Source organism: Lepisma saccharinum, chromosome 6, assembly GCF_977018435.1.
Source record: "Lepisma saccharinum chromosome 6, izLepSacc3.1, whole genome shotgun sequence".
NCBI classification, from domain to species: domain Eukaryota; kingdom Metazoa; phylum Arthropoda; class Insecta; order Zygentoma; family Lepismatidae; genus Lepisma; species Lepisma saccharinum.
Genome location: NC_139234.1, coordinates 9,687,386 through 9,708,807, shown reverse-complemented (window position 1 = coordinate 9,708,807; position 21,422 = coordinate 9,687,386). Strand labels below are relative to the sequence as shown.

At 38.4% G+C, this 21,422-nt stretch overlaps 2 protein-coding genes across 3 annotated transcripts in view; one reads left to right on the top strand and one right to left on the bottom strand.

The window, feature by feature from the left end:
- Nucleotides 1–734: 734 nt before the first annotated feature.
- Nucleotides 735–13,452, top strand: LOC145989228 (dynein regulatory complex subunit 10-like). 2 transcript variants are annotated; one of them, XM_083124535.1, is made up of 5 exons: nt 735–875; nt 3,137–4,204; nt 9,291–9,440; nt 10,928–11,057; nt 12,839–13,452. In XM_083124535.1, the coding sequence occupies exons 2-5, from the start codon at nt 3,156–3,158 to the stop codon at nt 13,055–13,057; spliced, it is 1,548 nt and encodes a 515-aa protein (XP_082980661.1). In that variant the 5' UTR covers nt 735–875; nt 3,137–3,155; the 3' UTR covers nt 13,058–13,452. The 2 variants fall into 2 exon arrangements, with proteins under 2 accessions (XP_082980661.1, XP_082980662.1); XM_083124536.1 differs by lacking the exon at nt 9,291–9,440.
- A 7,152-nt stretch (nt 13,453–20,604) lies between these two features.
- mip40 (Myb-interacting protein 40) overlaps nt 20,605–21,422 on the bottom strand; it is a 128,388-nt gene continuing 127,570 nt past the window's right edge. Inside the window, exon 8 of the mRNA XM_083123483.1 lies at nt 20,605–20,740. Within this exon, the coding sequence (XP_082979609.1) occupies nt 20,719–20,740 (22 nt within the window). The 3' untranslated portion in view covers nt 20,605–20,718. The remainder of the gene's footprint in view (nt 20,741–21,422) is intronic.

Sequence of the window (21,422 nt, the reverse complement as noted above, 5' to 3'; positions counted from 1 at the left end):
CTCATTGCATTTTCTTGGCTTCGCCCATCCATTACCTTCGGCCAATTTCTCGCCGCAAGACCTGGTTCCTATCATTTCAAAACGGCCGAGTCTGCTGCCACGCACGTGTCAGCAGTAAGAATAAGAGTCAAATTTGCTCCTGCCACGTAATTCGTCTGCTAAAAGGATGTTACAAATCTTAAGAACAGATGAATACGAGAAAAATGCAAGTTTATGATTAGTGGGAATGAATGTACAGGTAATTTAGAACCTTTTTTCTTTAGAAAGCATTTAGCGATATTATTTTAATGCTAACGGAACCTAACCTAACTACGAGAGCGTAGAAGAATGCTAAGGAACCTAATCTTAAAACATTTATGTGAAAGTAATCGCTACAACTTCACAGTATGTGTTAAAGACGTAATTGCATACATAGCATGATGAAATCACGATAAAACAAAGACCGAGTTTGCTGCCACACTCATCTCTTTTGAGGTTCCAGCAGAAAAAGAACGTGGCAGCAGACACTACCTTTCAAAACACAGTGTCGCTTCTTTCAATGTTATTTTAGATAGCGCCCATTTATAAACAACGCCAGGGGTCCCGGGTTCGAATCCCGGCCTGGGCATGGGTATTTGTGAGTGTTCATTCATCAATTTCATCATGTCATCACTCATCCCCATTCCAGAAGAACCAAAACTAATGTCCTTCTTTGTTTTCACTCGAGTTGTTAAACTGTTGTGAACATTGGGTTTCCATGGTAGATGTCAACTGTTAGTTGTTTACAAACACTGGTGAAACGAGGCGCGACTCTAAAAGAAAGGAAATGTAGTATTTGCGCATTAATGAAGTTTCCCTGAATTACAGCTAAGACTGTGTCGTTTTGGTTGCCTGAGGTAAATTGTTGATTATTTTCAAGTATTTTATTGTATACATAACGCTTCTTGCATACGTTTCAGTTTATAATCTAACATCGTAACCAACATTAAAAAAAAATAAGGTAACACTTTACTATACCGGAGACGGATTTCTTCAAATTTACAGGAGGAGAAAGTACTTACGCAAATCATTTTCTGTAGCGTTGTTGATATTCGGGAATGTAGTTTTGATCCATTTTAATGCGAATGCATGTGGTTTTCTACGAAAATCAATTTCCGACGCGCTATTGCTGCTGCCGCCAATTGCTTTCTGCACGAGAGAACAATACGCGCTATTGCTGCTGCTACAAGCCGATGTTGTCTGTATATGCTAAATTGAACGAAAAGAGTGCTAATGGAACCTGGCCTAACCTAACCTAGTAGGCATACCTCGTCCCCATGATGGTTTGTGGGGCTATCGTGAATTTTTGGGGGCTACCCGTGGATGTTTTGTGGGAAATAAGGAACACCAGTAAGTACTCGTTAATGTAAGAAATAGACATTATTTTCGTTAGAAATTCATTATTTCACCTAAAGAAATGTTCTGCAATGCAGAATAGTACGCTAGCAATGTAAAAAATTGCGAATATATCATTGATAGGTGTCTCCGGTATAGTAAAGTAGTACCAAGAATATATATTGTATGTATTCATCAGATGTTAAATGAAAGCGATGATTTTAAATGAAACTATGAAGTGTTAGCAGTGCAGCCAGTACACGTTTCCCCCTCCACTCTTTCATTCTCTCTAACTCTCACTTGCTCTCGTATTGTTTGTAGACAGAGCATTTCGATGATCGATCACTTTAGTCCTAATGATGAAGCGAGTAATGATTATGAAATGAAATAAATACAGAAACAGATACAAAATAACACCAATTCCATATGAAACTATCGGGAATACGAATAACACACCTCCGTGAAAAGCCGGATTTGAGCTCTACCAGTACCGGTAGGGTGCAGTCATTTATCCATTTACCCCAAACTCGGTAACCTTCCATGAATGATTTGTTGGCTAATGATTACTTTCATTAACTCCACGAAATCCTAGTTTTGTAGCATGTAACCGCCGAAAAAATTTTCATCACTACAAAAGACGTAATTTTTCCTGAAATCAGCGGTGGAGTATATGTGTAGTTTTACGAACGAAATGTTATAACTATGCTTGCCTAACCTAACTGAACCTAACCTTCCTTGAATGGTTTGTGGGCCAATGATCACTTTCAATAAGGAATTCCTAGTTTTGTAGCACGTAACCGACGGACAATGTTTCATCACTACGGAACATGCCATTTTTCCTGAAATCTGTGGTGGAGTATATGCATAGTTTTACGAATGAAATATAATTATGCTTGCCTAACCTGAAATGGTTATCCGTGAATGATTCGTGGGCCAATGATCACTTTCAATAAGCAATTCCTAGTTTTGTAGCACGTAACTGACGAACAATGTTTCATCACTACGGAACACACCATTTTTCATGCAATTAACGGTGAAGCACTGTTGCCAAACTTACCTGTAATTGAAGCCTGCATTCCTCTCCCGCCTAACCTCAATCACTTTTTTATGACCAGTGCTCTGAACAGTGTTGCAATGCTGTAGACAGTGCAACGAATTTTGAACGTCATTTGTTCTTACATGAAAGATGGTGCCTGTGTTTCTTTATGGAGAATTATCGCAAACAACATGGTTTTCAGTACATTTAAAGCTTTATTTTATGTTCTGTGCCTTTTTTCACCATCTCTAATGAAAATGGCTGAAATTTAAGACCAAAATTGATGTTCAATTTTGAACATAAATCAAAGTGTGGGATTTTTTTTGTAGAGAAGTAATATATCATCACAGCTATATTTTTTAGAGGAAACATATATATATCCAAAGTTTTGGCCAAAAATATTTGAGCTTTGATACTGGTTTCCTCTTTTAGTTAAAGCTCTTTGAAAATTTTAGTTTTTCATTTTTTAAAAATTTGAATCCCTATATATCTGGTTGCACTGAATTCACCTAATAGAAATTTGATATTTACAACATAAAGTGTACTCTGAGAAGTAGCCAAATGACAGAAAATTGATGATAATCATCATTAATTACAATTAACAAAATTAAAATCAAATCAACAATTCATATGCTATGGTATGCAATCACTGAATTAATTTGTATCAGGTAAATTCAACCTTCTGAAATAGGTTACCTACTCTGTAGCTGTAATTTTTATGTTAATTGTCCTTTTTTCATGTTTCAGATTTCAGTGTTAGGTAACAATGGCAGGTGATCCAGAAGCTAATCTGCCTATTAAGGAAGATGATTCAGTAGATGAATGCAATACTCGTTATATCTTGGAAGTAGAATGCATATTAAATATCCTTGAGAGGACCGTGCAGAAACTTGAACTCGCTGCCTGTGTTCCTATTATGATACAACAGCCAGATATGGTGCAGGATATGCTCCCAGAGGAGACACAATCATTTCTGTTGTTTTGCAATAGGTACTACTCAGGCATTCCCCCTAAGGAGAGTGGCCTTAAAGTTCTGCAAGAAAGGCTGATTGTGCTCAACGAAGAGATCGAAAAAGGTCCCATGGTGAGAGCAATGGACATTGAAGGAGAATTTGTTGATCCCTCGGAGCTACCTAACCTTTCGGAAAATGGTGCTCGCAGGCAGACAGCTGCATCATATAAGGGTCTGAGTGAGTTATCAAAGGAACTTCTGAGCAAAGAGGAATGGTCTCTGAATGTGAATTCGTCTGAAGCAGATAAACAGTCACTGCACGTAGTTTATTCAGATTCGGAGCATGATGCGAAAAGTAAGACAAAATCAGTGGATTTCCATCGATCCGTGCTCGAACCTACTGGCAAAGCTAGGTCTGAGAGTGTGACTGCTTCGTTGTCTTTCTTAAGAACAGAGTTGGACGTGGGCATGGTGGAATTCAGGGAGGAACCAAATGTCTGCAGGTTGATCTATATGTTGGTCAACGATGAAGATGTTGTGGATTCAATTAAAGATGAACTTTTGCCTTTAATATCCCCCTCAGCAAACTCGTTAATCCACTTTGTGAAAGTCCTTAAGAAGTGGATAGAAACTCGGCTGATGGAAACTCCTAAGATGATAAGGGAGAGAAGCAAAGCCTCGAGTAAGCTGTTGAAGAGAAGTGAGGAAGAAAAGATGGAAATGGAGAATCTGGAGAAGGAACTGAAGGATGTTCAGGCCAAATTGAAGGAGAGGTTGGACAATAAGAACAATGAAATCAGGAACGAAGAGGCTCTATTGGAAAGGGTCAGAAGGAAGTGCAAGGATGATGTAAAAGCTATTAGGTAAGTGGTTGTGTTAATTCTAGTGAAACATTATGTTCTGTTATGGTAGGAATGCAACCACATAGAGTACACAATATAAGATGGTACAGCCACATAACCAACATTGTTGCCATCTCAGAACAAAGCTGTAATTTTAAGGTCGAACTTATTTTTATCACATCTTTCAACTGTACATTCAAAACTAAGAAAATTTGCTGAGCAGCATGAGGACTAACTTTAGTCATCAAAAACCAAATATAACTGAATTTGCACAGAGCAGGGATTACGAAACTGTGATTTGCGACCTACAATTATCTCATGTGAATATTTTTAGTGGTTCATAAATGGTTGGTTCTATTACATTCAAGGTGCTGGCGGTAATCTTCAGGGAAAATCTGGCATGCTGATTGCACAGCCTCCATAGAGAACTACCCAGGCTGTAGCCTGATCAATATTTAGATAAAGCAATACGTACAGCAATTCTCCAATACAGTGTAAATAATCTGAGTATCACTCACAACTATATCTTACCATTGACAAACATTTGCATATAATGCAATATAAAAATAATAGAGTTCTAGAGTACCCTTAAGCAGCAGTCAAGAGTACCTGGAGACCAGTAGTGTACACTGAAGAGAGGCGGGGCAAGCATATACAGTATGTAGGTTTGCTTCCATAGATTTTTCCTCATGATCATATGTCCATGCCAACTATTGGCATTCCACTAACTAGCAGATCCACAAAAATATTTGTGAACTTTTTGTCTTACCAAATTAGTTGCATAGTGGAACATAAATTAATTCAATTGACCTGAATTTTAAAACCAAGAATAGGTTACAAACAGCCATGATGCAAATATTTTGCCCCATGAACTGCTTCCCAAGAAAGAATCCTGACTGCCTCCTCTAAGAATGAAGCAGCGTGTGAAGACAACTACTCTGAACTGCTGCTTGATGTTTTTATTAGGGCTGAACCGTGGTATTAGTATCAGAAAGTATCAGTTGGAATTCATCTACCAATATCAGCCGATACTTTCCCAACATTTTGGTCTTTCACGGTGTTCACAAAAATGCTCCGCGACACTTTTGTGGTCTAATTATCCTGGAAATTATGTGAAATTCAAACTTTATTTATACTTTGCACCAATTTTACACAAAAATATTTTGTGATTATATAACATTTGTTTTAATATTCTGATGAAATTCTTGAATATTGTAAGGCAAACTTTTTGGTAAATTGAAGCATGTAATTGGAGAATAATATTTACATACCAATATTGATCTTTTGAACAAATTTTAATTATTGCAATTTTCAAGTATCGGTATTGGTGGAAATCTGTAAGAATATCGGTATCGGTTCAAGGTGGTATAGGCTCAGCCCTAGTTTTTATCCTTCTTTTTTTTTTTAGTGCAAGGAATTTGAAACTAACTGATAGTTAATCTCCAAAAAGGTAAAGTTTACAATCAAAATGCCATGAGTAATGGAATAGTGATGAAGTGTTTTAAGACATACTTAAACTCCTGAAGAAAGTATCAGTCGGTGTCAATAATTACATTTCAAACAATGCTTTTCGATACAGATACTGGGATTGGCCAATACTTATAACTAGGGCCAAGGACTTTATGTTATAACGTATTTTTCATATTTTTTATATAACATGGGATTGAATTCCGGAGTGAGATCTCGACGTATCTGGTGATAATAAACTGATTGATTGATTGATTTGCTTTATTTTACTTCGCTTCTTGTGCCACTTTTGGCTAATTTGCGAAGATGGGAATGAGTGATGATATGATGAAATAGATGAATGGACACTCACAAAAATCCATGCCCAGGCCAGGATTCGAACCCGGGACCCCTGGCATCGTAGCACGATGTGCTAACCACTCTGCCACAGGGGCCGGCGATAATAAACTGAAATTAGCAAATTTGATAGGACATAATTTGACATATTTTACGATTTTTTTGTTTTTACAACATATTTATTTTATTCCCTTTTCAGGCAAGATGACATATTTAGCTATCTATAATTTCCTAATTTTCCTACATACAAATAATTATTAAACATGTATCCGGATCTTTATTATCCACTTATTTTGAGACTCGAAACTGAAAACATCCGTGACACCTCTGTGCAGGCATGCCTGCAAGATTTTTTTTCCTGGAGGAGGGAAAGCGACCCCTTGTCCCCCTCCGGGCATCCATGCATCTGCGTTATTGTCTAAGCTTGCATGATGTGAACGAACTTTGCCCTTCATTGTTGTACGCATTCACAAGAATCGCCAGCGAGAAACGAAATGAATTTGAACTGTTGTATGACCTTCTTTTTTCCATTTTACAATAATTAAAAAAAATGAGTTACGTGCTCAAGTCGGCAGACTTTGATTTTACCAATAATGCGTGGACATGTGTAATTGTCGATAAGAAGTAAGAACAATGCTTCAAACGAGTGTTGGTTAACGCAGCGACTTCTCTTTCATGCCAAGTGAATATGGTTTGATGAGGCAATCTCGAATCAGTGGACGATTGGGAGGCACAATAGTATCAGAACGATGCCTCCTGTAAAGGAATCAGATTCGGTCAAATTGAGAGGTTACGTTAAAGAATTTGGTAGTGATGTTTTCTCGACAGATGACAAGATTTTGTTTTGCAAGCTATGTGATATTTCTGTTGGATATTCAGAGGTTTTCAGTGTTGCAGCATCTAGACATGGCCAAGCACATAAGAAACTTGCAAAGGAAGAAAACGAACGTAGCTCAGGCATTGCTTCCACATGCGGTGTCAGTCCAGGGCAGTCGGCAGTCTTCTTTCACCCAGGAACTGTGCAAAGCATTCATCGCAACTGGTATTCCTCTGTGCAAGTTGGAAGAACCAACACTTCGTAAGTTTCTTCAGAAGTACTGCGACAAGGAAATTCCTCATGAATCCACGCTAAGGAAGGCCTACGTGGAAAATATATACAGTGACACTATACGTGCCATCCGGCACAAAGTGAAACACATAAACTTGTGGCTATCAGTGAACGAAATGACAGACTGTTGCAGGCGTTACATGGCAAATCTTGTGGTAGGTGTTTTAGAAACGTAACAGGCAGGAGAAATATTCCATGTGCATGTTGATCAGCTGGAGAAGGCAAACCATTCAACAATCGCTAGTTTAATTGAAAACTCAATGCAGATACCATTTCCTGAAGGTATTCTGTTACTTGTAACCGATGCAGCTAGGTATATGTTGAAGGCAGGAAAAGCATTACGGGTTCTATATCCAAAAATGGTCCACATAACCTGCCTGGCACACGGACTTCATAGACTATGCAAAGAAATTCGATCAAGGTATCCCAATGTAGATCGATTTGTGTCAAACATGAAAAAAATCTTCTTGAAGTGCCCATCTTGACGCCAAGCGCTAAAGGAAGCTGCACCAGATATTCCTTCCGACACCACAGCTGGTGGTGACACGGTGGGGAACATGGCTCTCAGCAGTTCAATATTATTGCATCAGTCTTAATATTCTTTCCGAAGTAGTTTCTGGTTTTGAAAGTGAAGGTGCCGCATCTGTTAGTGTTGTTCAGCAATTACTTCAAAATACAGAACTGAAAGACGATATTGCTTACATTTCTGCGAATTTCATGTTTCTCGTGTCGTGCATTGAGCAATTGGAGAGAAATGGTATAAGTGTGCATTACTCACTTCAAATTATAGAAGACGTAAAAACGAAATTGTCAATAGTGAGGGGGCAAACAGCAGATTTGGTTAGAGAGAAATTCAGAACCATCTTGAACAACAATCCTGGATTCAGCACTTTCACCACCATCGCCGGTGTCGTGAGCGGTGACAAAAGATCAACTCTTGGAAAGTGTTGAGGAAGATTTGATACCTGCAGATGTAGCATTTTTTACGTTTGCTCCAGTTACATCGTGCTCAGTGGAACGTACATTCTCACGCTACAAAGTGCTGCTGGTAGATAACAGGCAAAGTTTCACAGTAGAGAACTTGAAGAGAATTTTCATTTCTCACTGCAATGCTTGAGGTTAGTAAAATTAAAAATTTGTGAACTTTCTTCATTTATATAAAAAAAGGTAAAAGGTAAAGTGTTCCCCTGCACATAGCACCACGCCATGAAGGTGTATAGGGGGTGTGGGGGTAACGCCCCACACTTTCTTGATCCGGTCGTGAGTGGGGGTGATGTGATCAGCATCACGCCCCTGACCACCTTTACCCCCCAGGGTTTCCCCCAGGTACCCATGTTATTCGACGTTGGGTGGGCGCCGGGGCCGCTTCCACCGTTAGAAAAGTTCCCGGATTTGAACCGGCCGGGGATCGAACCCGGGACCTTGAGCATGGTAGTCAGACGCGTTACCGACTGAGCCACCGCGGCCACCTCTTCATTTATATGCCTACGTATGATAATTTTTAAAAATATTTTTAAAACGTGTGAGGCACGTTTTAACAAAGATTTTGTATGCTGATTGAATACAGTATTTTTTTTTCTGAAAAACTCTGCCTTTTCTTGTATATAAATTCGAAAATCACACTTGCGACAAATAGGTAAAATGTGGCAGAATAGTAAATGCAACTGAGGATAATTGGACAATAAGCACCACGATTTTTCCAATGTTTCTCCATGCATTCTACGTACATGAAAGAGATTCGAATTTGATTTAATACATCATCCGAACTTTGTTGATATTGCGTGGAAAACCCAGAATTTAATTGTAAATGAAAAAAGGAAGTTCTGCTTTGTATATATTTGGGATTCACTGGATTTTTTTCATCTTTCTGACATATTTTTCAATTTTTAAGACATATTTTTAATTTTTTCTGACATATTTACATACATATTTTACACTTTTATAGGACATACATTCCCGGGCCCTACTTATAACCTATCAGCTCAGCCACACTGTACTCAAGGTTCATAAAATCTTTGTGTTGCCTTGATGGCTGAGTACATTGAGTGCTAAACTCACAATCTCACCACCAATACTCCTAGATTCGAGCCTCCTTCGGCAGTTCCATCTAATCATTCAACCTTCATCGCAATTGGCATAAAGAGGCAGAAAAGGTGATGTAACTTACAAGTGCAAAATTTTGAAATTTTCTTCCAGCCTAGAATCTGAAAGAAATATGGTAACAGAGTGGAAGAACAGTGAGTTTAGATTGAAAGGAACAAAGGAGGACATCAAAAAGGTTCAGCATGAGTTAGAGACCACATTGAAAAGTGACCTCAGAAGTGAATTGGAGAAAAGAAGTAAGAGGTGAGTTATATCTCTAATGTATCAGGTGCCGAGATCACTGACCATAACCTTCACATGTACTTGTATAACGACCTTAACAAATAGTCACTAAATTCGGAAAACTAAAGTTAGTCTTTTCCATATGGTTTCATGAAGTTTTACAGTTTAAATGTGCACTGAATTGTTTAAAAGTCTAGGCAAAAAAAAAGTATGAAAATAGCATTGGTGATTGGGCTAGGATTTTTATGACCTATAAATCACCATAATATGCAAAATAAAATCTACTCTTATGACCTAAAATTTTACAAACTAGGCACTATAATTCGAAAAATATACCCTTATAACGGGACTGTTTCGAACATCAATATCTAAATGCTGAGATATTTTCACATATGTACTATTTTTAGTTCACTTTATGGGCCCTAAGTTGCAATACACAATGAATACTTTCTTTAAATTTTCAAATAAAAATTAAAAAATTATGCTACAACGCAAAAAAAAAAAAAAACAACCTCTTGACTAAACATGGGAGTAAGAACGAATCCACTTCGAAAATGACTGTATATTTCTTTAAAATGCAAAAATATGCTGAATATGACCGAAAATCCATCAAAATATGCTCTATCATGTAGAAATGGCCAAATATGTCCTTAAAAAGCACCTTAATTTATTTAGTTTCTTCATAATATGAATTTCTACATGTTTAGGGAACACATTACCCTTACCTAAAAAAATATGCTGTAATGAAAATCCTATCCCTAGTGATCGGTATAGCCAGATATTGGCCTACGGGCCCCAAGCCTTTCAATATTCTGACTAATTTAATTGCTGCACAATGCAATTTGTACATGGAAAAGTATTAATTTTTTAATACATTTTGGAGTGCTGAATTAAAAAAAATTACAGTAACTATTCTCGATAAATTTTTGTTTTTCTTTTCGTGTTATGCAGGGAAGCTTTAAAAGTTAAGGTTCCCCATGTGACATGAAGACACATTTAGGGGATGTGGGGGGTAGGGCCCCACACATTCTCAATCTCGGCCATTATGGAGGTGATGTGATCAGCACCATGCTCCAGCCACCTTAACCTCAAACTTCCAGGGTTGCCGCCAGGTACCCATTGATTTGAGGCTGGATGAGCCCCAGAGCTGCTTTATGTGGGGTCAAGGCTGGAAAAATTTCGACCTTAGATCACACGCCCCAGAGTACTTCTCGATGAGTAGGAACAGAGCCTCAGTATGTATGAAATCGAAACAAAATACATGAGCAGATTTTAACTAGAAGTGAATACTGTTTGATTTGTGTGAATGAGTAATTTTTATCTTTTTTTTATGGTGTCATGTACTTAAATATTTAGTAGGGATAAATGTAATTGAATACTTCTACCTATCATAATAGTATATATTTTTTTATTATTGTACAAGTTATGTGGATTAAGTGGTAGAGCTGCCACATACTGAACTTGGCACGTGTATAAATAATTTCAAATTTCTAATCTTCTATTTTGAGGTTCAAAGTGGAATCAGAGCTCATGGCATTGATTAACAAATATGATAATGACATGGGTGAGAGGCAGGATGAGCTTGAAAAGACTGAAATAGAATATGCTGAATTGGAGAAAGAATTGGCAAGAATGCAGGTAAGGATTTTCTCCTTTATGCATGGTGCTGTGACCCAACAACTACATTTTCCCAAATTCCGTTTTTCACTCCATGTAATCATGTCAAATATAATGCTTATGTAGCATTTAAGTCAAAATTTTGTACGGATACAAACTTGCAATCTTGGCCACAGAAGAGATGATGTGGTCAACATGCTTCACCTGTGTTTACTCTGCATGTATTCATCGGTGAGGCCCCCCACAATTTCCACAATTTCACTTAGGTCAGTGATTCTCAAAGTGTGCTCCACCAAGCCCTGGTGCTTCACAAGAGCTCTGCAGGAGCTCCGTGATCTTTCTGTGAAAAATCAAACTTGCATATTAGCCGACATTTTCCAAAGAAAATAAATTTAACCTAGATCTGCAGGAAATCATGCTACTGTTTTTACGGCATCCAACAAATTTCATGCTTTCAGGAGGAAGGTGCAGTTCTGGGCTGAATGTTTTTGAAACCATGAGCTTGGTAGTTTCCAAACAGCAAGGACTTTATAGATCTTGAAGGAAGCATCAGTGAATCTGGCCAGATTTTTGTAGAATTAACTTTTCATTTGCAAAAAAATAAGCTATTCTTGAAGTGTTTCCCAAATACAATGCACGGCAATCTCGAAAATTATGCACAGGTAAAAGATCCATTTGCAGTTACAGACAAGCCTGCCTAGCAGTCTGATGGCACATGAATATGAAAATCTTATTGATCAATTATTTCACAATATTGTATTAAAGAAAATGGTCTTACAATTGTGTGGTATTCTATAATAATAAAAAACAGGTTTTAATTAATTACTTACGAATATTTACCACATAAGAGCCCAAAGCGTACACCACACGGTCACAATGTGGAACACAACCAACATTATTATTTGTAATACCACACATTGACTCTTAATTCACTTGCATTTATTCAGCGAAATTAATGACTAGCAAACAAACAAGCAATATTTATAATTGCTGGCTACATTAGAGCTCTTTATCATAGACGTACTATCAGGCCATAGTTGCGTATCAATTTGTGTTTGTGTTTTTGTTATCTAGCATTGCTTTTCTGACACTTTTGACTAATTGTGTTAATGAGGATGAATGATGATTAGATTAAATTGATGAAGGGCCACTCACAAATAACACCCATATCCAGGATGGAACTTTGGTGGCAAGATTGAAAGTCAACCACCCACCAAGCTGGCTATAGTTTTCATAATGAATAGCTACAAGATAACAATGATTTCTGTCTAACAGTGATAGTAGCAATGATACCTAAAACAACAAAACACATTTTAGCAAAGTGTTAACAGCACAGGAATTGGGTTCTCTTATCTCTCTTGCACCAATTTCATTTGGTATGCTCGTAAGTGTAACTTTTTCAGAGCCTTATGAGCAGATCCATGTAACTTATACTATTTCTTGTGGCATACCATTTGGTATATCAGAAGATCTTGATTCTGCAACTGCCATATCTCCACATACCCATCATACATTTCTGCCGAGTGGTTAGCACATCGTGCTACGATGCCAAGGGTGCCAGGTTCGAATCCCGCTCGGTTGTTTGTGAATGTCCATTCATCAATTTCATCACGCATACCCATCTTCGAAAATTAGCCAAGCGGCACAAAAATGGAAAGTAAATTAAACTAAATCAATCAACCATCATACATTTGCATCATGTTCGTCACAACTTCCAGAATATCAATCTGACACCATGCTTGTAACTTCATCGTAAGAGCATATCTTCTTCTGATACTAAAGCCCTCGCTCTCTCTGTGCAGGAAATATTTGATGAGCAAGAAGTGGAGTACAAGGAGCTGATGGCAGAGAAGCTCCAGTATGAGCAGGACGAACTCTGGCAGCAAGTGGCGGCCATGCGCATGAACAGGGCAGCACGACTCATCCAACGCTATTGGCGCAAGTACAAGTTCCAAAAAGCAGAGAGGTCAAAGATGAAGAAAGCACAGGCTAAGAAGAAAGGGAAAAAGGGGAAAAAGTAACGTGAGATTAGAAATGTTCCATGGAAACAAAAACATAGTGCAGGCATGCTTGTACTGTATTCTCAGGAAATCATCTTTATAATGTACAAATGCACAAGTCCCTGCTTTTCCAAGTATTTTCTTTGCATGTCAGTTGAATTCCAGTCCAATTAAGCTCTCCACAATATTTTAATATACATACGTATTTTCAGTTGCATGATTTTCTCAGTATTGAAATGATAAGTGTTAAACAGAAATTCGAATAAAAGCATTTGTTTTAAAACTTTTGCACTTCTTTTCCAAGTGGTAACAAATGCTTTACAAACTTGATTCAGGAAATGTTTCTGACTGTTTCAAGATGCATTAGCATGACAGTGATTGTTTAGCAAAAGTAACATTATTAACAGCTGCCAGTGTTGCACATAATGCATTTAAACCTTTGCTGTTTTGAATAAACATTGTTAAAAGTATCTAAATGTATTACTTGAAATGCAACGTAATAATACACTAGACTCTCGCTAATCCGGCCCTCAATAGTCTGCCCTCTCAGTAGTCCGGCCCACATCTGGCCTGTAGTTACTCAAGCAGAAATGACGTGCACAACAATGAATTATCGTGTTCAACAATGTTGTTAGTTAAAAATGTTAAACAATGCTATACATACGTACAGTATTTGAAATTGTGACTTTCTTACAGTAAAGTTCAGTACATACTATGGCTTCTAAAAGGAAACACGTAAAGTACAGCCTGTATAGTCCCTGTGTGTTTAAACTACATAGTAGTACGTAATTTCCGACCCTCTCAATAATCCGGCACTTCCGCAAATCCAGCACCCATATGTGCAAGGAATGGCCGGATTAGCGAGAGTCTAGTGTATAACCAGTAAGTGTAGTCTTACGAAGGAGGCTGGCAATGTTTCAGTACAACAAAACATGTAGTACAATGGCATGCCGAGAGGGGAAGGGGGGATTAAAGGTTTATAGCCTCATTTGCCCGGTCGCTGTATTTGTCAAAAATCATAATAAATGACGGTACTAAACATAAACCATATGATCCTCAAACATCACATCTACTTTCAAAATTCCAGGTAAGTTATTCATATGGTAGTCAACGTCTTACACATGCAAACTTGCCGCATATGACTAAAGGGGTACGGAATTTCGTACTTATTTATTAGTACCTTTATTTGTTCATTATTTTTTAATGTGGGCAAACGGTGACCAAAACGATTTAGGTAAAAAAGAAAAAAGTGGGACTCATTTGTTTATTTTACGCTGAGTGATTGTAATTAGGATTTGTGGGCACCCTAAAAACTGCATTCAGAGTCACTTAAACATTAAAATAAAAAGTTAAACACGAACATTAAACATTTCATTTCAAACCAAAGAAACATGTGCATACACGATGTACTCACCACAATAAATTCCAAACTCATTGCTCCATTGGAAGAATCTCGCCTTTAGTGACGATATTTGTACTCCATTCTGCTTTTCTTCTCTAGAAAAATGTTTAAGCAAACACTCGTAAAATTTAGTTTCATCCATTTTGAGTTCCTTTAGTAGTTTTCTTTCTCAATGGACAAATGAGTGCTGACAACCTTTCCTGGCCCATGCTGTTCTTGGCAAATGTCTTGATACGCTTCAGCATTGAAATCGATATTTCAACTGACGCTGTTGAGACTGGTAGACACCGTTTGTGGAGTTTGGGCATCACTTGTGGTAATTCGTTGCTTACAATGTACTTCAGGATGTCCTTTACACTCTTATTGTGGAAACAATCCCGAGAATAGACAATGCTGAGCTCGGTGTGCAAGGTTTTGTCCAAATGCTGGTTGTACAGTTGCATAAGCGATGAAAAGGCAGTTTCTGGAAATGTAGCAGCATATATGCGAAATTTCCCGCTATCAAGCAATTCAACAGATCTTAGGACTTCAAGGTTGTCAAAACGTGAAGACACTCCCACGCTCTTTCTGCAACTGGAAAGCATCCACGCAAGATCACTTTGAAAATCTCAAATGACAGAAAGTAATCCCAACCTATTTCCTTAATTTTATCCCTCATGGGAAGGAAAGATATATCAGTTTGGAGATAGAAATTACGAGGTGGAATCAGAATCATTACAGCAGAAAGAGTATATACCTACTCATATCAAAAATTCTGTTACAAAGTCAATAATGAACTACAGGCACAGTGAGCAAGCTAATGTATTAATATTTGGATGTTACAAAGGTAACATGCCAACACAGAGCACCAATCACTGTTCAAAATGGCCACCTCTGGCCTTCACACATGCCTGAAGTCTCTGAGGCCAGCACACACAGTCTCGAGGGAAAAGTCCGCCACTGCCTTCACAAGAGAATGCTTGAGACTCGCAAGGTTTGGATGCTTCTTCCTACAGATCATGCCCTCCAAAATGGACCACAACCTGTAGTCCAATGGGCTGAGGTTGGGGCTGCTGGAGGGCCAATCAGGCACATTTCTCTGAAGCCAATCCTGTGTGGTCTTTGCCTTGTGGGCCGGTGCTGAGTCCTGCTGGAGGCTCCACGGCTCATTGTTGAACATGGTGCGGGTCAACGATTAAACAAGTGGCTCTAACACTGTCTCTTGGTACACTTTTGCACATGTTTTCACACCATGTTCACAGAAGTGGAGGTCAGTTGTGCCATTGTACAAAACCCCGCACCAAACCATCACTGAGGTGGGATGATGGCCTCTGAGGATCCGTGGCATTTTTTCACGAGCTTCCTGGGATGTCGAGGCATAAACACTGTCATTTTGACGATTGTAAGACTCTTCAATTGTGAAGATTTTTTCGTCCATGAAAAGGATCCTCCTGTGGCCACCATTTGCGTAATGCTGAAGGAGTCTTTTTGTTTTCTGCTCCCTGTGGACCTTAAGCTGTGGAGTGAGGAAGTGACCAGTACTTCACCGATAAGCGTGGAGTCCTAGTTCACTTCGGAGCACACACGACATCAACATTTTCGAAATGTTCAACTCTCGAATCATCACTGCTTGTTTCCTGACAGAATTTTGTCTAATCCGCGCTGCCACTGCTTTCACAAGCTTCTGGCTCCTCATGCTGCGAGGTCTTCCTTTCTTGGGACGGTCCTCAATTGTCCCTGTCACAGTATCTGTTGATGGTCCGATGCACAAACATCCTCCTGATATTCAGCTTTTTCAGAGTGTTGAAAATGTCCGATGGTGATTTGCCAATTTTGTGCAGTGCGATTACTGCCACACTGTTCTCGTATACACCCCACTCCATTCGACTTGCAGTGAAATTCACCTTTCCGCTACCACAGCCAAACACACAATGATACTGGTTCTTGTTTGATCCAACATTGCAGGGTTACCTTGCCAATCAGTGTTGCCATCGCTGTTTAAACTTTGTAACAGAATTTATGATAAGACTAGGTACATAATATTTAAGTAATAAAGTGTCATACAGTGGCATGCCCTGGGGCCGGGGGAGGGTTGTTGGGAGACATATCCCCCCCCCTTTCACCCAGTATTCCTAAGAAAATGAATGTCAAAGGCAGGAAAAGATGACAAAATGAATACTGACTACTAAAAAATATCCTGGGAGCACCACTTGTGTCATAATAATAAAACTTAGAACATGTTCTTGTGTTCATAATTTGCACAATGTAGAACATGTTCTTGTGTTCATAATGTGCACAATGTATACAATTTACTTCTATGTTGTGTTGTGTACTACGAATATCAGTAGATAGTTCTTTTTCAGATAACTTTATTTTCACCCCAAGTTTTATTCAAAAGCCATCAATTTATTGAATGTGGTTGTAAAATTTGTGAAACAGCTCACTTGAATTACTGTGTAAATAATTTGGCAGTTATTACACTGGTAGCAGTCAACACTTGTGACGTAATTTGAGCTGAACCGAGCTGGGTCCGTCAAATCTTCCCTCCCTCCCTGGGGAGACTCTTCACGGGGGTGCAGACATTCCACTTCCTGGAAACACAAACGCTCGCTCGAACTCCCAATGTCAATTTTTTTTATGCTTTCTCCAATTAGCAAAATCTAAAATAATTTGTAATATAAAACTATATATATATATATATATATATATATATATATATAAAATTTAGAACAATGATAATAACTTCTTTTAGTTATTTTATGACTAAGAATTATTATTATATTCACGATCTTGTTTACATGTTCATCAAGACAAATATTCGTTACTAGTTTTTGCTGGCAATGTATCCTCCTGCTTTCGGTTGAGCTCTGCTATTTTCAGGAATCACGCAAGCTCAGAAAGCAGAGCTTTTTGTAGAAGCGTTGTGGATGGTCTCCACCCGAATTTCCCACTCCTTCGGGTGCGTTATTTTCCCTCAGAGCGACCGCAAGCATAGAAGCTGGTGCTTGCTACAGAGCTGCTGAGGGAGTTTGCGGCCGTAATTTTTTGCGAAATCAAGTGCGATGGAAAGTAAATAAGGCTAAACCATTAAGTACATTAAATGATATTCTAATAATGCAAGCAGTGCTTGCATTGGCTTGTACTATATCTTCGCCTTTGAATATAACTATCAAATAAATGGAATAATTCCAGTGGGATCCTAATCCTGAATGCAGTAACAGGGCAAGAAATTTACAGGAACGGCCATGAACATCAGGAGAGTGAGGATGTCTATCCACTCCCCCTCCTCCCTCACATGTGAAATTCAAGTTACAGAACAGCAGAATGCTTCTTATTTTTATTGTTAACAACAGAAATCAAGTTCAATTAGTACTCAAACAGTAACAAAAATAAAAATTGTGTATGATTGAAAAAAATTGAGTGTAATACAAGGGCAAATCGAAAAGCAACCGAGAGTTAACGCTGGGCCGTTCCAAGAGAAACCTATTGCATTGAATGTATATCTTGGTTTCTCAATCACACTTTCGGTTTTAAATAAAAATGAATGCAAACATTCCCTCATGTTTCTCGCTACTGAAACATATCTACTCAAATGCAGGCTTTTGTACTACTGTGGACAATGATTGTAACGTATGACCAAGTTTAAATTTGCAAATGGAAGTGGAGATCAGCTGAGGCACTTGAAATTCCAAGAAGTTTGTCTGCCCCCATGTGGAGCTTTTCACATGGACAGTACCTTTGTCTGTAGAGCCCTAAAGAGAGATTAGTACACAAAGAAAAAAGAAATTGGGCAGGGTTTGCAAATAATTCTCAAACTGACAACATGCAGACGTGGAGTCTAGGGCCAATGGGAATGAATGTACTTGGTTCTGGCACGGAGTATCATGTCGATGCAAAAGAGGTGTGCTTCACAGACAAAAATTGAAGTAAGAAGTCATTTGCCAGATTTCTAATCCTTTGTATTTGCCTTTCGAAGTAGTGACGAATTTGATCGTAATCATTGCTTGCTTGGACCACTTCACCTTTGAATGTAGGGGGTCCGAAACTTCTCCCGGGTCCGGACTCCCCGCTAGTTATGCCTATGCCCCTGAGGGAATAGTGATAACACTGTGGTCTTACAATCCTGAAGTCCAGGATTCTTTCCTGGTGGAAGCACATTGTGCAGTGATTCGGATCCCACTTTAAATTGTAGCCTATTTAAGCATAAAGTGGGCCACAATTCAAAATGATGGAAATCCTGATGGCAGACATGCAATTTGGATATCAGTAATTTCTGTTCGAAAGAGGCACAATGAAGGAAATTACTTCATTTATTTGGAGAAACAAAATTTCAACATTCATTATACACAAGTAGATTTTTTTAACAGTCACATTACCACATTTTTTCCTAGTATCAATTGATCATAAAGTGTCTTGTGGATATCCAAGAAGTCTGCTCAAGTTCACATCCAAATGTTCTTGACGTCCAGACATAAAGGGAGTTGAAATGAGCTGGATGACTGCCAGATTTTGTTTAGCTGAACATTTGGACAAGTTATTGGTTAAAGTCCTTTTTACCACTCTTTTATATTGTATTTTTCAGAAAGTCCACAACAGTTTTGGAAGACCGCACTTTGCACTTGAGACCTACAAATTGTCTATGAGTCGTCACTGCTGGAAGGTTGATGCTTGCTGAAACCATCTTCTTACACAGGTGGAGGGTCTCTGCTTCGAAGATTGTGACCGTGGGTTGGGGTGGCAGATTTCTTAGCTTCCTTGTTTGCGGTCCTCACTTCAGTGGCCAAGTCGAAGTAGGGCTTCTTCTGTTCCTCTGTCATGGCCTTCCACCGCTCGCTGGCCACCCTGGAGATCCCCACTATGGGGTCGATGTCCTGCCCTGCCATCTGCTTTCTCACTTCCTCACGGAAGATGATGAAGGGTTGTGAATAGCGGGGCTTCTCTTCAACTTTTTTGCCCTGTGCTGGGCTCGAAATTCGAGCTGCTTGCTTTCTTGTGTCGACCATGTTTTGATTTTAGTATCCTAGTGACAGGAATCTCAACAATAGCATTCCCAACAGAGTTCCAAAATAATGCAACAATACTATTAGACTGCAAAAGGGTATACAAATCTGAAGGAACACAGAAACATGTGCTAAACTAAACTGCTGTGGTCCAAACGTCAGAGCCTTGTTAGTCTGTAACAATGCAGTCGAGGGCTGTACTATGTGGAAGTGAGTTTGACACTTGAGTGCCCTCTGAAGAAGGAAAAATCTAGCCTCTGAAGAAGTCACTCCGTCCACCCCTAACTGCTCTGGATTTAATTTGTATGCATTCAGCTGTTTATTATCACTAATTTTTTACTAGTGACATTACTATACTCTAGGGAAGAAAGCTAGAAAGTGGAGCGAAGCAGTACATGGTGATAACTACAAATGCTTTTCCCTTCCATGCTATCCTGCCTGAACCTCGCACATGTTCATTGGTCGAGCCCTCTCGAGTTAGTACTTGCACAGAAGCTTACTTTTGTTAGCTCTCTCTCCAGAGATTTCCGAGACATACATATATACGTACAGCATAGGTCTCTACATATCTATATCAGAGAATGCAGAAGATTGCAGGTATCCACAATAACCATATATAAGTTGAAATAGACACATATAAATGCATGTTGTTATTTATCTATATTCTGACAGGCAGAATACCTTAATACACATATACATGTCTCTCTCTGTCTTTATCCTGGAAGGTAAAAATTCTCAGGCCTACAATTATTTTCACAATACATAACCCAACATTATAAGACACCTGTTGAATTTAAATATTTTTGTGCAAGAACTATTTTTATTTGTCATCTTAAAAACATTTTACCTGGTACACTTAGAAATAGTATGCAGACACACAGTGTTTCAACCCTAACCTTCATCGATATTAGCTAGAAAACTCTGTGATATTTACACCATTTTTTTTTCATCTTGAAGCCTCGTATTTTGCCATATATTATAATAGTTTACATTATCAACTTATTCTATGGAGGAAACTCCATAAACTAATTAATTTCTATAATTTCCCATGTAGAATGAACTGACAACCAAAAGTATTAAAAAACATCTCAACAGACAAAGCTTCACAACTGATAAAACTGGTGTGAATATCTTTCCTAGTTTCCATGTTACAAGCGACCAAAGTTAGGGTTGTGTGATCTTGAAATGCTCTGTGCAATGAGCATTATTACACGATTCCGTTCACACTATCTCCAGCCTACATACATGCATATTTCTACAAAAATAAAGTCCATTCCATCACTCTTTTCTTCATCTTGAATTTAGTGGAAAGACTTTTGTGCCCTGCAAGAAAAGAAATTTGAAATGAAACACAAAATAAAACTCACAAAATGTAATAATTCCAACAAATGACACATGCAATATTGTTTTACTCAGTTATGGTTGTGCAGGCACAACTCTATAAAATATAACAATTCATCAGTGTCCATACAGTACAGTTTCCAACATGATTTTCACCAGCCAGTTCTACAGAATCCATCATGGTTAATATTTACTAATTTATCTTTCAAATATTAGGTAAATTAAATGTCTGAAGTGTATGTAATGTTCAAACATTGACTATTAACCCCAGACTACATTCGTGGGATTCTGGGAGAGCACGTTACATACATGTTTACTGTTGAGTTACGCTTTCTCCTTGCATTTGTTTGGCATTGCTACACCAAGCTTTGTTTCAGTAACATGTGTATGAAATGGCAACACTGACACAGAATCATGCCAAATGAAAGGTGCGTTCTGTCATACAGTTTCTCAAAGCAAAATGTAAGTGTCCTGCAGAAATCCACAGACATGTTGTTGTTGTTCATAGGAACATTGTGCACCGACAAAATGTGACGTGCTGTGAATTTTTTGATCTCTGATGACTTCCTTCACAAAGCTGAAGAAGAAATTAAGCAAATCGGGATTTTACAACAGAAAACTGTGCATACATGGGGTGTCCAAAATGTTAACGGATGAACACAAA